At 62.0% G+C, this 12,409-nt stretch overlaps 2 protein-coding genes across 2 annotated transcripts; one reads left to right on the top strand and one right to left on the bottom strand.

The window, feature by feature from the left end:
- The first annotated feature begins 140 nt into the window (after positions 1 to 140).
- LOC117644493 (podocan-like) lies at positions 141 to 7,366 on the top strand. Its single transcript, XM_034384010.1, has 11 exons — positions 141 to 261; positions 579 to 728; positions 993 to 1,118; positions 1,606 to 1,795; positions 2,118 to 2,220; positions 2,312 to 2,501; positions 2,696 to 2,965; positions 3,103 to 3,624; positions 4,743 to 4,807; positions 5,131 to 5,581; positions 5,653 to 7,366. The coding sequence occupies exons 1-11, from the start codon at positions 154 to 156 to the stop codon at positions 5,815 to 5,817; spliced, it is 2,340 nt and encodes a 779-aa protein (XP_034239901.1). The 5' UTR covers positions 141 to 153; the 3' UTR covers positions 5,818 to 7,366.
- LOC117644770 (serine/arginine repetitive matrix protein 1-like) lies at positions 7,284 to 10,421 on the bottom strand. Its single transcript, XM_034384386.1, has 3 exons — positions 10,371 to 10,421; positions 10,065 to 10,325; positions 7,284 to 10,013 (listed from the first exon to the last, which is right to left on the bottom strand). The coding sequence occupies exons 1-3, from the start codon at positions 10,419 to 10,421 to the stop codon at positions 7,503 to 7,505; spliced, it is 2,823 nt and encodes a 940-aa protein (XP_034240277.1). The 3' UTR covers positions 7,284 to 7,502.
- Positions 10,422 to 12,409: the final 1,988 nt, after the last annotated feature.

Genomic DNA, 12,409 nt, shown 5'->3' with positions numbered 1-12,409 from the left:
GACCAGGGGCAGACTGGTGGAGTGAGGGCCACTGGAAGCAAAAGGGGTGGGGGAGACGGAAGTCGCGCGCCGCCAGGACGACGACGACGGCGACGAGGACCCGGCGGAGGCGGCCCCAGTCCCGCCCCCGCGCAGTAGCTCCCCGCCGGCATCATGTGGAGGGTCGCGTTGGCGGCCGCGTCGGCACTGCTGGCGGTGGCCTCGGTGCGGGCCCTCGACGGCCACCACCGCCTCCACGTCGGCCACCCCCGCCACGTCAAGGTGGACCACGCCGTCGGCCGCCTGTCGCCCGCCACGTTCCCACGGACCGCTCCACAGTGGGCCAGAAGACCGGTGGAGGCGGCCAAAACTCGAGACGCGTTTTGAGCTCCAGAGTCGCTAAACAGGACTCGAACCGAACGTGTGACTCCACCTGGATTCCTCGTTCGGAGAGCAATCCATTGGTGGGGTCACACGTTCGGTTCGAGGCCCATTTAGCGACTCTGGAGCTCAAAACGCGTCGGGAGTTTTGGCCGCCTCCACCGGTCCTCTGGCCCACTGTGTGAAGCCTCCCCGCTGACGTCGGTGCCTTTGTCCAGAGGCAGGCGCTGGAGACCGAGTTGCTGGAGGGCTCCGGCGACGCCGGCGACTCCCCCTGGGGACTGGGCTGCCCGGAAGTGTGCACCTGCAGGGAGGGCCCGTTCAAGGAGGTGCCCTTGCGGAGGCTACTGGCCATCCACGCCCACCACGTGAGTATCGATCGCGTGCGTATGTGCTCGTGTGTGTGTGTGTGTGCGTGCGTGTGCGTGTGTGCGTGTAAGTGGGAAGCGCAACATACTCCGGCCTTGCGTGCGCGCGGTGCGCGCGGTGCTCGCGATGCCCCACGTGCGCTGGGAGTACTCCGCGGTGCCCGTCAACACGCCACGGTGTCGTCGGCACCGCGGTTTTGGCCATCAGTTTCCCTCTGCGTTTCCGATTTCCCTCGAGAAAACCGTTGTTTCCGGGTTTTCCAGCTGAGCCTGGCCGAGGAGCCGCTGCGCTCCGACGTGGACGGGGCGCGCGTGGTGCGCCAGGCCGTGTGCGTCATCCTCTCCGACGTGTTCGAGGACGTCATCGCCACCCTGCCCGCCGACACGCAGGTCAGTCCTGTCAGTCCGCACTGCCGGCGTCGCCGCGATGCACAGTGGATTTGCCAGAAGACCGGTGGAGGCGGACAAAACTCTAGACGCGTTTTGAGCTCCAGAGTCGCTAAATGGGACTCGAACAGAACGTGTGACCCCACCAATGGATTGCTCTCTGAACGAGGAATCCATTGGTGGGGTCACACGTTCGGTTCGAGTCCTGTACAGCGACTCTGGGGCTCAAAACGCGTCTAGAATTTTGTCCTCCTCCACCGGTCTTCTGGCCCACTGTGTGATGCACCAGTGTCGGACGGGTTGCCAACCTCAGCCTGTCCACTAGGCAGTGTCTGGGCGTTGATCTCAAGAAACTGCCTGGTAGGCAAGCTGGGGTTGGCAACCGTTTCGACAAGGGTGAGTTAAGCCAACAGCACTGGTTCCAGCTCTTTCTTGTTGTTGTTTTTTTCGTTGTATTGGCCACTAACTGCGGTGTGCGGTGGGTTGGCAGGCGCTGACGCTGCTACAGAGCGCGGACGAGGCCGCCATCGTGGTGACGGCGGGCCACCTGTCCCGCTTCGAGGGCCTCGTCTCCCTGGACGTGACTGCCTTCGCCGAGGCCGCCGTGCACCTCAAGAGCGACTCGCTGCGCACGCTGCCGCACCTGCGGCTGCTGTCGCTCACCGGCGTGCAGCTGGAAGGCGAGTCTTGGGTTCGAGTCCCGGCGGGGGCGGCCAAAACTCCGGACGCGTTTTGAGCTGCGGAGTCGCTAAACGGGACTCGAACCGAACGAGTGACCCCACCAATGGATTGCTCTCCGAACGAGGAATCCATTGGTGGGGTCACACGTTCGGTCCGAGTTCCATTTAGCGACTCTGGAGCTCAAAACTTGTCTGGAGTTTTGGCCACCTCCACCGGTCTTCTGGCAAATCCACTGTGCGGGGAGTTTTGCTCTGCGTTCGTACAGTGTGGCCCCCACAAGATGCACCAGGTGGTGTAAAGGCGTGTCGTCTTGTCTGGCAGGCGCGCTGGACGACGACAACGAGGTCATCGTGACGACGCCGCCGCCACTTAGACCGCGCCGACGGCGCCTGCCGCCCTGGGCGTATCGAACCGATGACCAAAGGTGAGAGTAGGGAGTAGGGGCAGGGGGCAAGTCCCTCCGCCGGCGCCAGCAAGGGTAGGTACACTGCTAACGGGCTTTGCTCCGCACACAGCGAGGACACCCCCGAGCTGGTGTTCCTGAAGCCCGCCGAGGTCGTGTCTTTCTCCAAGTTCACGGAGCTGCGGCGCGTCAACGCGCTCCGGACCTTCGAGGGCCTGGACCAGCTGCTGATGCTGCGCCTGCACTACGCCGACCTGGTCAACCTGGCCTGGGAGATGTTCAACGGCCTGGACAGCCTCCAGGTGGGTGGAAGACCGTGGGGGCGGCCGAAACCCCGGACGCGTTTTGAGCTCCAGAGTCGCTAAATGGGACTCGAAGCGGACGTGTGACCCCACCAATGGATTGCTCTCCGGACGAGGAATCCATTGGTGGGGTCACACGCTCGGTTCGGGTCCAAAACCGGATCCACCCCGTTCACACTGTCCCTCGGCCCCAGGTGCTGTCCCTGGAGCACAACAGGCTGGCCTTCGTGCCCGACTGGTCGCTGTACGGCGCGCCCGCCCTGCGCTACCTGTCGCTGGCACACAACTCCCTGCTCGACGTGTCCTCCACGGCACTGGTGGGGCTGCTGGAGCTGCGCTTCCTGGACATGTCGCACAACAACCTCACGCACTTGTCCGAGCTGTCACTGCCGCCCTTCCCCAAGCTGCGCGGCGCCGACTTCCGGGCCAACCCCATCGAGTCGGTGTTCACCAACACGTTCCAGGTGAGCGGCCACAGTGGATCGGAAGACCACTGTGCGTCAAAAGACCGGCGACCAACCTCAATAAAAGTATTGAATTCAGTAAAAATATAGGCATGTTTGACCGACGGCTGACGATGATGATGATGTTGATGATGCAGGTGATGAACTCGACGGAGACGCTGCTGCTGGGCGGCACGGGCACGGCGCTGCAGCTGCACCAGGACATGTTCCTGGGGCTGCGCGCCATGCGCAGGCTGGTGGCCACGGACGTGACCGCCCCCGGGATGCACCGCGACCTGCTGCGCGGCATGCCCCGCCTCAAGGAGCTCACGCTGACGGGGGTCGTGCCCTCGCTGCCGTACGACGCGTTCGTCGAGGTGCCCAAGCTGGAGCGGCTGTTGCTGCGCCACTGCAGCATCCGCCACGTGTCCATGGACGCCTTCTACGCCCTGTTCGCGCTGCGGGAGCTCGACCTCAGCCACAACCTGCTGCGCGCGCTGCCGCCCAACCTGCTGGACCAGCAGGGCAGCCTCAAGGAGCTCCTGCTGACGGGCAACCAGCTCAAGGAGCTGCCGCCCGGCCTGCTGGACAACGTGCCCGCCAAGATGGTGCGCCTGGACGGCAACCCCTGGCAGTGCTCCTGCGACATGGCGGCCTGGAACCCCGCCGCCACCAACAAGGTAGCACTCTGGGCCAGAGGCCGGCGCAGGCCGCCAGAACGCCGGACGCGTTTCGAGCTCCAGAGTCGCTAAATGGGACTCGAACCGAGCGTGTGACCCCACCAATGGATTCCTCGTTCGAAGAGCAATCCATTGGTGGTGTCACACGCTCGATTCGAGCCCTGCTTAGCGACTCTGCAGCCCAAAACGCGTCCGGGATTTTGACCGCCTCCACCAGTCCTCTGGCCCACTGTGCATTGTGGGTACGTTCGCCTACGACGAACGGCAGCACTGCAGTGCACTGACTGCACAGTGCCTCGGATTCCGAATTGGATTGGAAATTGACTTTGACCAATGATGGGAATCGTGGAATCAGAGGGACACGATTACACCCCAAAATAGGGGCTAGGGCCGGACAGCGGCGCCGGCGCCGAACAGGTGGGGCCGGTCGCGTGAGGTAGAGAGGGGGAGGGGGCGAGCTTGTTTTCGGTTATCGTCGTTAGACCTGATCGATTTGATAGCCGCTCCGGCGCTTCGGCGCTTCGGCACTCCGCCGCCCAGCCGGTCTTGGAGAGCTTCGTGAATAATACAGGTCGACGACAACGCAGGCTGGTCCCGCCTCGTCCACCTCGTCGGCCTCGGACAGCCCGGGGGAAGGCTCGAATTGGATCAACACCACGTCCATCAAAGCTAAAATAGAATTAAATTTGTAACACCTCCAAAGTTGAAATTCCGGAAATCATGTTCGGAACTTCCGCAGTAGGTGATGTAGGGACGCTCGGGTTGAGTTGTAGACCAGGCGTTGCCCGTGCTTTTTCAGTAATTTTTTTCCTTCCAGTGCATTAGATTAAGCCAAGAGAGTGTGAAAATGGGTCGCAGTGCACAGACGGCCAAAAACGACCTCTGAGTGATGGCGGCTAACCGGACAGCGAAAAGGGTCATTGTTTGGGTTGCGCCTTTCGGGGACAGCGGGGCAGCGCATCGACCCGTCTCGCGTGACGAATTCGGTTAGGGGGCCGAAAACGGTGCCAAAAAGGCATGAAGTAGAATCGATGTTCGCGTCGGGGCCCTGCAGGCCCGGCAGGCCCGCGCGTGTTCGGACACTAACGCTTGTCCCTTTGGTCCCTTTTGCTCGGCAGGACAAACGGGAGGGCCGCTACGTGTACGATAAGCGGGCCGCGCCGACGTGCGCCACTCCAGAGCCGTGAGTATTCGGGGAACTTTTAATTTGCTTTGGTCTGGAGGCACGCACAGTGGGTTTGCCAGAAGACCGGTGGAGGCGGCCAAAATCCCGGACGCGTTTTGAGTTCCAGAGTCGCTGAATGGGACTCGAACCGAACGTGTGACCCCACCAATAGATTCCTCGTTCGGAGAGCAATCCATTGGTGGGATCACAAGTTCGGTTCGAGTCCCAATTAGCGACTGTGGAGCTCAAAAGGCATCCGGGATTTTGGCCGCCTCCACCGGTCTTCTGGCCCATGGTGCGGCGCGCAAACTCAACATTATTCCGCCGTCCTCGTCTGGCAGGTACGCGGGCTGGTCCGTCTACGACGCCATGCGGAGGGGTTTCCGCTGCAACAAGAACCCCAGCCGTCACCTGCGCGCCAAGCCCAACGCGCTGCCCGGCGTCATCCAGGGCCTCCTCGCGGACAACGCCAACAACGCCACCAGCGTGGACAACAGCCTGACGGCGAGCAACGGCCTGCCCGGCGTGGAGGCCAACAGCATCGCGGTGAGCGCGGCGGTGGCCGCGAACACCAGTGTCGACGCGACCTCCACGCCGAGGACGCCGACGACGGTGACCGCCGCCACGGACAGTTCGTCCAGCACGGCCTCGGACACCGCGAGCAGCAGCACGTCGACGAGCGCCCCGCTGGACGCGAGCAGCACGACGTGGAGCACGCAGCGCGCGGTCCGCCGGCGCCCCGGAGGCCCCCGGCGAGGCAAGCCGCACAAGCAGCGGCAGGGGCAGCGCCAGGTGAGCCATCGGCCGGAGGAAATGAGTTGAAAACGGAAGTCCAGCAGGGGGTCTAACAGTGTGGGTTGCAGGGCCCGCGCGAGGAAGGCGCCCGCACGGAGGACGGCAAGTACCTGCTGGCGGACGGCCAGGGCGGCTTCCACGCGGTGTCCTGGAAGGCGTACAAGGCCGCGCTGGAGGAGCGACGCGCCGCGCAGAGGACGACCGCAGCGCCTGCAGCGCCGCCAGCGGCGTAGCGGCGAACCAACCCAAACGCACATTGCAGAACTGAATGCGAGAGATCGCTGTGTCTTCCGAGACAGAACACTGTGTGATGTCCGACCGGAAAGGACGTCGCCGAGCTCCGTCGTCGACCTGGACTCTGTTGGAGTGAAGCCGAGACTTTGTCTGGCCGGCAGGCTGATTTTTCGATGTGGCCTGGCGCCTGGCTTGGAGCCGATAGGCACCCCGTCGGACCAGCCTGCGTAGCGGCACGGCCTAACCTGGCTGTCGCAGGCGCTTGGCTGCGGGTAGGCAAGCCGTCAAATGGGCCTGTGTAGCGGCACGGCCTAACCTGGCTGTCGCAGGCGCTAAGCTGCGGGTAGGCAAGCCGTCAAATGGGCCTGTGTAGCGGCACGGCCTAACCTGGCTGTCGCAGGCGCTAAGCTGCGGGTAGGCAACCCGTCAAATGGGCCTGTGTAGCGGCACGGCCTAACCTGGCTGTCGCAGGCGCTAAGCTGCGGGTAGGCAAGCCGTCAAATGGGCCTGTGTAGCGGCACGGCCTAACCTGGCTGTCGCAGGCGCTAAGCTGCGGGTAGGCAACCCGTCAAATGGGCCTGTGTAGCGGCACGGCCTAACCTGGCTGTCGCAGGCGCTTGGCTGCGGGTAGGCAACCCGTCAAATGGGCCTGTGTAGCGGCACGGCCTAACCTGGCTGTCGCAGGCGCTTGGCTGCGGGTAGGCAACCCGTCAAATGGGCCTAGCGGCACGGCCTAACCTGGCTGTCGCAGGCGCTTGGCTGCGGGTAGGCAACCCGTCAAATGGGCCTGTGTAGCGGCACGGCCTAACCTGGCTGTCGCAGGCGCTTGGCTGCGGGTAGGCAACCCGTCAAATGGGCCTGTGTAGCGGCACGGCCTAGCCTGAATGTCACAGGCGCTTGGCTGCGGGTAGGCAACCCGTCAAATGAGCCTGTGTAGCGGCACGGCCTACCCCGAATGTCACAGGCGCTGAGGTCATTTGGAAGCGCGAACCCAAGCCTACTTATGCCGGTCTGAGAATGAGGCTGCTCTGATGTCCCCCCCCCCGAGGACTGTGTATACTGCGAAAAAATGACATTGACGGCATTTATTTATTTTTTGAAGTTGGCGAAAAAAGCTCAGACGGCGTGAGGTAACTCCAATGTCGATCGAGGGGCGATGCCAAGAGCGGTCGACTTGCAATATCGCCGTGTGAATCTCATTTAGACCACTATTTAGATCACGAAGTAGTTGAATTCAAATCTGATAGTTCAGTTCCCCTACGAGCATGCCGCAGGAAAGTGTTCACGACCACTCTGTAGTTTTATTTTTATTTTCAAACCTGTGCAATGTACTCTTCACGAGTCTATCGCAGTATTTATTGTAATCTAAGGAAATTGTGATAATTTTACCTTTGTTTACTTTTGTCGTGATGTTCACTAGCAGTAAAAAAAGGACAAGGAAAGGAGAACCACTGTAGCCGTAAAATTAAGATGAGTCCGCACCACGTGCATTTAATGTGTACAAACTGTCAAAGTACAAAAGAAACAGAATACATGAATTGCAAAACACGATCGTGGACATAACATCACAGCCTATGGGTTTTCATAATGATTTCACAGCAAAAGTGTCTCTCTGAACACAGTATCACCACATACACACGACACTCACACACACACTTACAACAATAACAACACAAACTACACGCTAACGCACGCTTAACTGAGCGTGCTGTAAGTGGGTGCGAAGTAAGTGTCCCTTGAGGGACCACTCCAGCGCGAACTGCGCGCCGCACTCTGCGCACCCCCATTTGACTCGACTCTTGGGTCCGCTCCGCACGCCGACTTTGAGGCCGTTCTTGGAGCCGCTTCGCGCGCCGCTCGCCAGGCCCTGCACGCTGCCAAGCGGCTGGAACGCTTGGCCTCTCCGCTTGCCTTGGGCTTTCTCGCTCGGCTTTCCAGCCATCGGGCCGCTTAGTCTGCCGAGTTGCTTCGGACACGCCATGCCGCTTAGCTTCACACGCGTCGCGGCTCGCTGCTCTCCGCTCAGCTTGGGCCTTTTCCCCGGAGTTTGCTTGCCACTCGCGCTGTCATCGAGCTGCCCCCTGGTCGGCTTGCCGCCAAGTTCTGCCTGCACGCTCGATACCTCGCGCCGCTCCGACTTGCGTGGCCGGCCTCGCTTCTTCTTCGGCGGCGAGTTTTCCGACCCTTCGGGCTGCGTTGCGAGAGCCACATTTTGTAGTCTGGCGACTTCGGGAAACTCCGAACCAGCAAGGACCAATCCAGGAGGGCTGGGCACTGCAGGAGTGCTTAGGGTTTCCTCGCTCCCTTCCAGATTTGGCATGCCTGGATGTTTCTTAGTTTGCTTGCCGATCAGTTTCACACTGGACTCTTTATCCCCGCTTAGCCTTGTCTTCAGATTTTTCACGCCCCTTAATTTCTCCAGCTTCTTCCTCGTCGGCTTGCTGATCAGTTTGACACACAGCTTTGCGTTGAGTTTGCTGCTGATTTTCAGGCTCCTCTTCAAGTCTTGCTTGCTACTTGGCTGCATGTGATTTTTCTCAGACTTTGGTGGTCGTCCTCTTTTCTTTGGTGGCGAGTGTTCCATTGCAGCCGCTGGGTCGTGCAGCTCCGGGGCCAGGCTTGAGGGCCCTGCTGGTTCTTGTGGACGGTCGGGGACTTCGGGCTCAGGCTGTGGAGGGCCTGACGGCGCTGAAGGACTCTTTTCTGGAAATTCAGTACCGATTAACGTCTCCATGCGTCTCTTGTTGAGCCGACTGAGTTTCACACAGGGATTCGCATTCAACTTGCGGTCGAGCTTCGGACTTTTCTTCATGCTCGGCCTGCCGTTTGATTCACCGAGTTGCTTCCTCGGCTTGCCACTTGGTTTTGCACTCAGTTTGGCAGTGTGCTTGGGGCCTTTTGCACCACTCGGCATTCCACTTTGCTCGGACTTCCGTGGACGTCCTCGCTTCTTCGGAGTCGGGCTTCCCAGGGCGTCGTCGGCGCGGGCCGAGGGTCGGACGGGCGGCGCGAGGCTCGCAGGCAGTGGCAGGCACATCGGCGCGGCCAGGCGGCGCATTTCCAGACTCTGTCTCCTCACCAGTTGGTAGCGCCTCCACTTCTCCAGGCGCGTCTCCGCGGGCTTGCCGAACAGTTTGACGCTGAGTCGCGGATTGCACCGCCTGTCGCTCTGCTCGGGCCTCCGAGTCCGGCCGCGCTTCTTCGGCGCCGAGTGCACCGTCCCGTGCGGCGACGCGGCCGGACTCGAAGGTCCGGCGGATTCCGGAGGCACCGACCCCGGCAGGCGCAGCGCCTCTAGAGGGTCCTGCCCTGGCCCCTCCCGCTGCTTCTCACTGCAAGGCTTGTCCCTCTGCTCGGACTTCCGTGGCCGTCCGCGCTTCTTTGGTGGTGGATTTTCCGTCTCACAGTTTTGCAGTGCAGAGGCTGACATGTCCCGTTGCTCTGACTTGTCCCTCTGCGCTGACTTGTCCCTTTGCACTGACTTGTCCCTTTTCTCGGACTTCCGTGGCCGTCCGCGCTTCTTTGGTGGTGGATTGTCTGTCTCACAGTTTTGCAGAGCAGGGGCTGACTTGTCCCTCTGCTCTGACTTGTCCCTTTTCTCTGACTGGTCCCTCTGCACTGACTTGTCCCTTTGCTCGGACTTCCTTGGTCGTCCGCGCTTCTTTGGTGGTGGATTGTCTGTCTCACAGTTTTGCAGTGCAGGGGCTGACTTGTCTCTCTGCTCTGACTTCCGCGGTCGTCCTCGCTTCTTTGGCGGCAGGTTTCCCACGCCGTGGTGTTGCAGTGTAGGCGCCAGACTGGCAGGTTCGGCGGGTCCCGGGGGCGCTGGCGGGGTGCTCGGGGTTTCCAGGGCTGGCTGCTCTGCAGAGGCCAAGGCCGTCAGTTCGAGGTCGTCGGGGCGCTCGGGCGCTGCACTGGTGGAGGGCGGCGGCGACGGCGGCGGCGTGAGCGGCGCGGCGTGGTGCGCGAGGTGCAGCCTGGAGGCGGTGGTGGTGGCGTGCGCGCGCTGCAGGTGCTTGAGCAGCGACGCGGACCGGGAGAAGGCGAGCTCGCACAGATCGCAGGCGTAGGTGCGGTAGCGGTCGTGGATGGAGCGCTCGTGGGCGTAGAGCTCGGCGAGGACGGCGAAGCGGGTGCCGCACGCCGCGCACTTGCCGCCACGCTTGCGGCGCCGCGGCTCGTGCGTCAGGGCGTGCTTGGCCAGCGCCGCGGCCGACGCGAAGGAGCGGCCGCAGCGCGCGCACGCGTGGCGGTCGGCGCAGCGGCCCAGGCGCTCGTGGCGCCGCAGGCTGGACGCCGTGGCGAAGGGCCGCGCGCACCGCGAGCACGGGTGCAGCCGCTCGCCGGCGTGGCGACGCAGGTGGTGCTGCAGCTGCCGCACCGTGAGCACGGCCGCGCCGCACGACGGGCACGGGAACGGCGAGCCGCGGAAGTGCCTGCGCACCAGGTGCGTGACGAGGGCGCGCGCCGACGGCAGCCGCTCTCCGCACGCCAGGCACCCCACGGGCTGCGCGGCGTCGGCGGCGTCGGCGGCCTCAGCGCCCTGCAGGGCCTTGGGGACGGCCGCGCCCCCCAGCAGGGGCACCAGCTCCAGCAGCGCCATGGACCTGCGGCAGAGACACAGTGGTTAGCGACCGCCACCATCGCGGAGCCTGGGGATCGGTCAAGTGTCACGAAACTCTAGACGCGTTTTGAGCTCCGAACGAGGAATCCATTGGTGGGGTCACACGTTCGGTTCGAGGCCTGTTTGGCGACTCTGGAGCTCAAAACGCGTCTAGGGGTTTGTTCGCCTCCACCGGTCTTCTGGCCCACTGTGAGTCGGGAGGGTTGCCAACATCAGCCTTGCGCCCAGCCTGGGCCTTGCTCTCGAGGACTTGCCTAGTAGGCAGGCTGAGGCTGAGGTTGGGAACCCTTCCGATGACACCGGTGCATCAAGTGATGCCTACTCCTATGGCAACACTGCGTCGCCGGTCACGCCCACGCCCGCGAGGTTGGCAACCCTTTGGACGCTATCGCGCCAGACGACGCAGCTCTAACTAGAGCCCCACGTGAAGCGACGTGAAGCCTGCGGCCTGCGTCCGCGTCGAGGGACTCGAGGTTTCCTCGCGATAAACTCGGTGAAGTGTCCTGGTGAAAGGGCGGGTCGGACGTCTGAAACGCACTTCGTATTCCAAAAGTGGACGTCACCGACACTGGTACTTGGGTTGCACCACTGCTTTATCGGGTCAGGCGAGCGGCGAGCATCCGCTTGTCCGCAAGTTCAAGCGCAGACGCCGCCGCTGCATAGTGTATGTGCTGTACAGTGTACAGTGGGGCGACGCGCACATTTCATCCGCCGCACTACTGAAACATTCACCGGGCATTCATTTTATAAGATTCCTAAGTGATGTGGTGCCGCCCTCCCGCCGCTGGGCCCCGCGCGCTGCAAACAAGACTGATACGTCGCCGTCCGGGGGGGGGGGGGGGGGCTGTGTGTGGCTGCAGGAAAACCAGGAGAGCCAGGGCGGACTTGGTGACATTTGAACCGACTGCTGACTGACTCACTGTCCGAGCGCCCTTCAGGCAGGCAGTCCCTCTGTCTGTCTGTCCGTCTGTCTGTCCGTCCGCCTGGCTGTCAAGTTACAATGCGCGCGGGGAATAACTTGGCTGGCGATAAGCCGGCGCGGATGGAGCGTGCTGACTACGTCATCGCGGGCCTCCGCCAGGCCCGGCACCTCGGCAGCCAGGAGGCAGGCCGACTGGGCGGGGGCAGGGGGCACGCGGGGATTCCCTCTGTAGCGATCAGGAATCCAAGACTCGAGACTTGTCGAACGCCGCACAGTGGGCCAGAAGACCGGTGGAGGTGGCCAAAACTCCAGACGCGTTCTGAGCTCCAGAGTCGCTAAATATGGGACTCGAACCGAGCGTGTGACCCCACCAATGGATTGCTCTCCGAACGAGGAATCCATTGGAGGGGTCACACGTTCGGTTCGAGTCCCATTTAGCGACTATGGAGCTCAAAACGCGTCCAGAGTTGTGGCCGCCTCTACCGGTCTTCTGGCCCACTGTGCCGGGCCTCACCAGCAAGTGGGACAGAGAGCGATGATCTAGGCCGGTCCTCCCGGCCACGGCCAGGGCCCCAATAACCGTGACTATTAGCATCACCTTCGACCCGACCGGCAGCAAAAAACGGCCAACGACTGCGTCTCCGATGCTTCCTATCCTTCCTATGCGCGCGAGGTTGCCCGGGAAGGCAAATAACTCACTCGTACACTGTCGGAATTTTTGTTACACATTAACAGATAATTTACACGTTATGCAGATTTTACCAATAAGGCCAAAAGTATCGAAGTAAATCCTCTTAGTCACTTCATTTTTTTCGGAGAGTGTGCCAAGATGCAGCGTGTTGCTGACTCGGTGAAGCCTGCCTCGGGGACGCGACACCACTGTTAGCAGCCAGTCAGTGCAGCCACCACACTGCGAGGCGATAATTTAGACGCAATATGACGTCATCGTGTGAACAGCGCGCAGTGGGTGCAACAATATCTACAGCCGAGGACAAAACGCGCAGCGGACTGGAGTGGGTTCCGTCCCTCTCGCACTCATGGAGCG

Source organism: Thrips palmi, unplaced genomic scaffold (assembly GCF_012932325.1).
Source record: "Thrips palmi isolate BJ-2018 unplaced genomic scaffold, TpBJ-2018v1 HiC_scaffold_18, whole genome shotgun sequence".
Taxonomy (NCBI): Eukaryota; Metazoa; Arthropoda; class Insecta; order Thysanoptera; family Thripidae; genus Thrips; species Thrips palmi.
The sequence above is the reverse complement of the archived record's forward strand: the minus strand, read 5'-3'. Positions and strand labels throughout refer to the sequence as shown.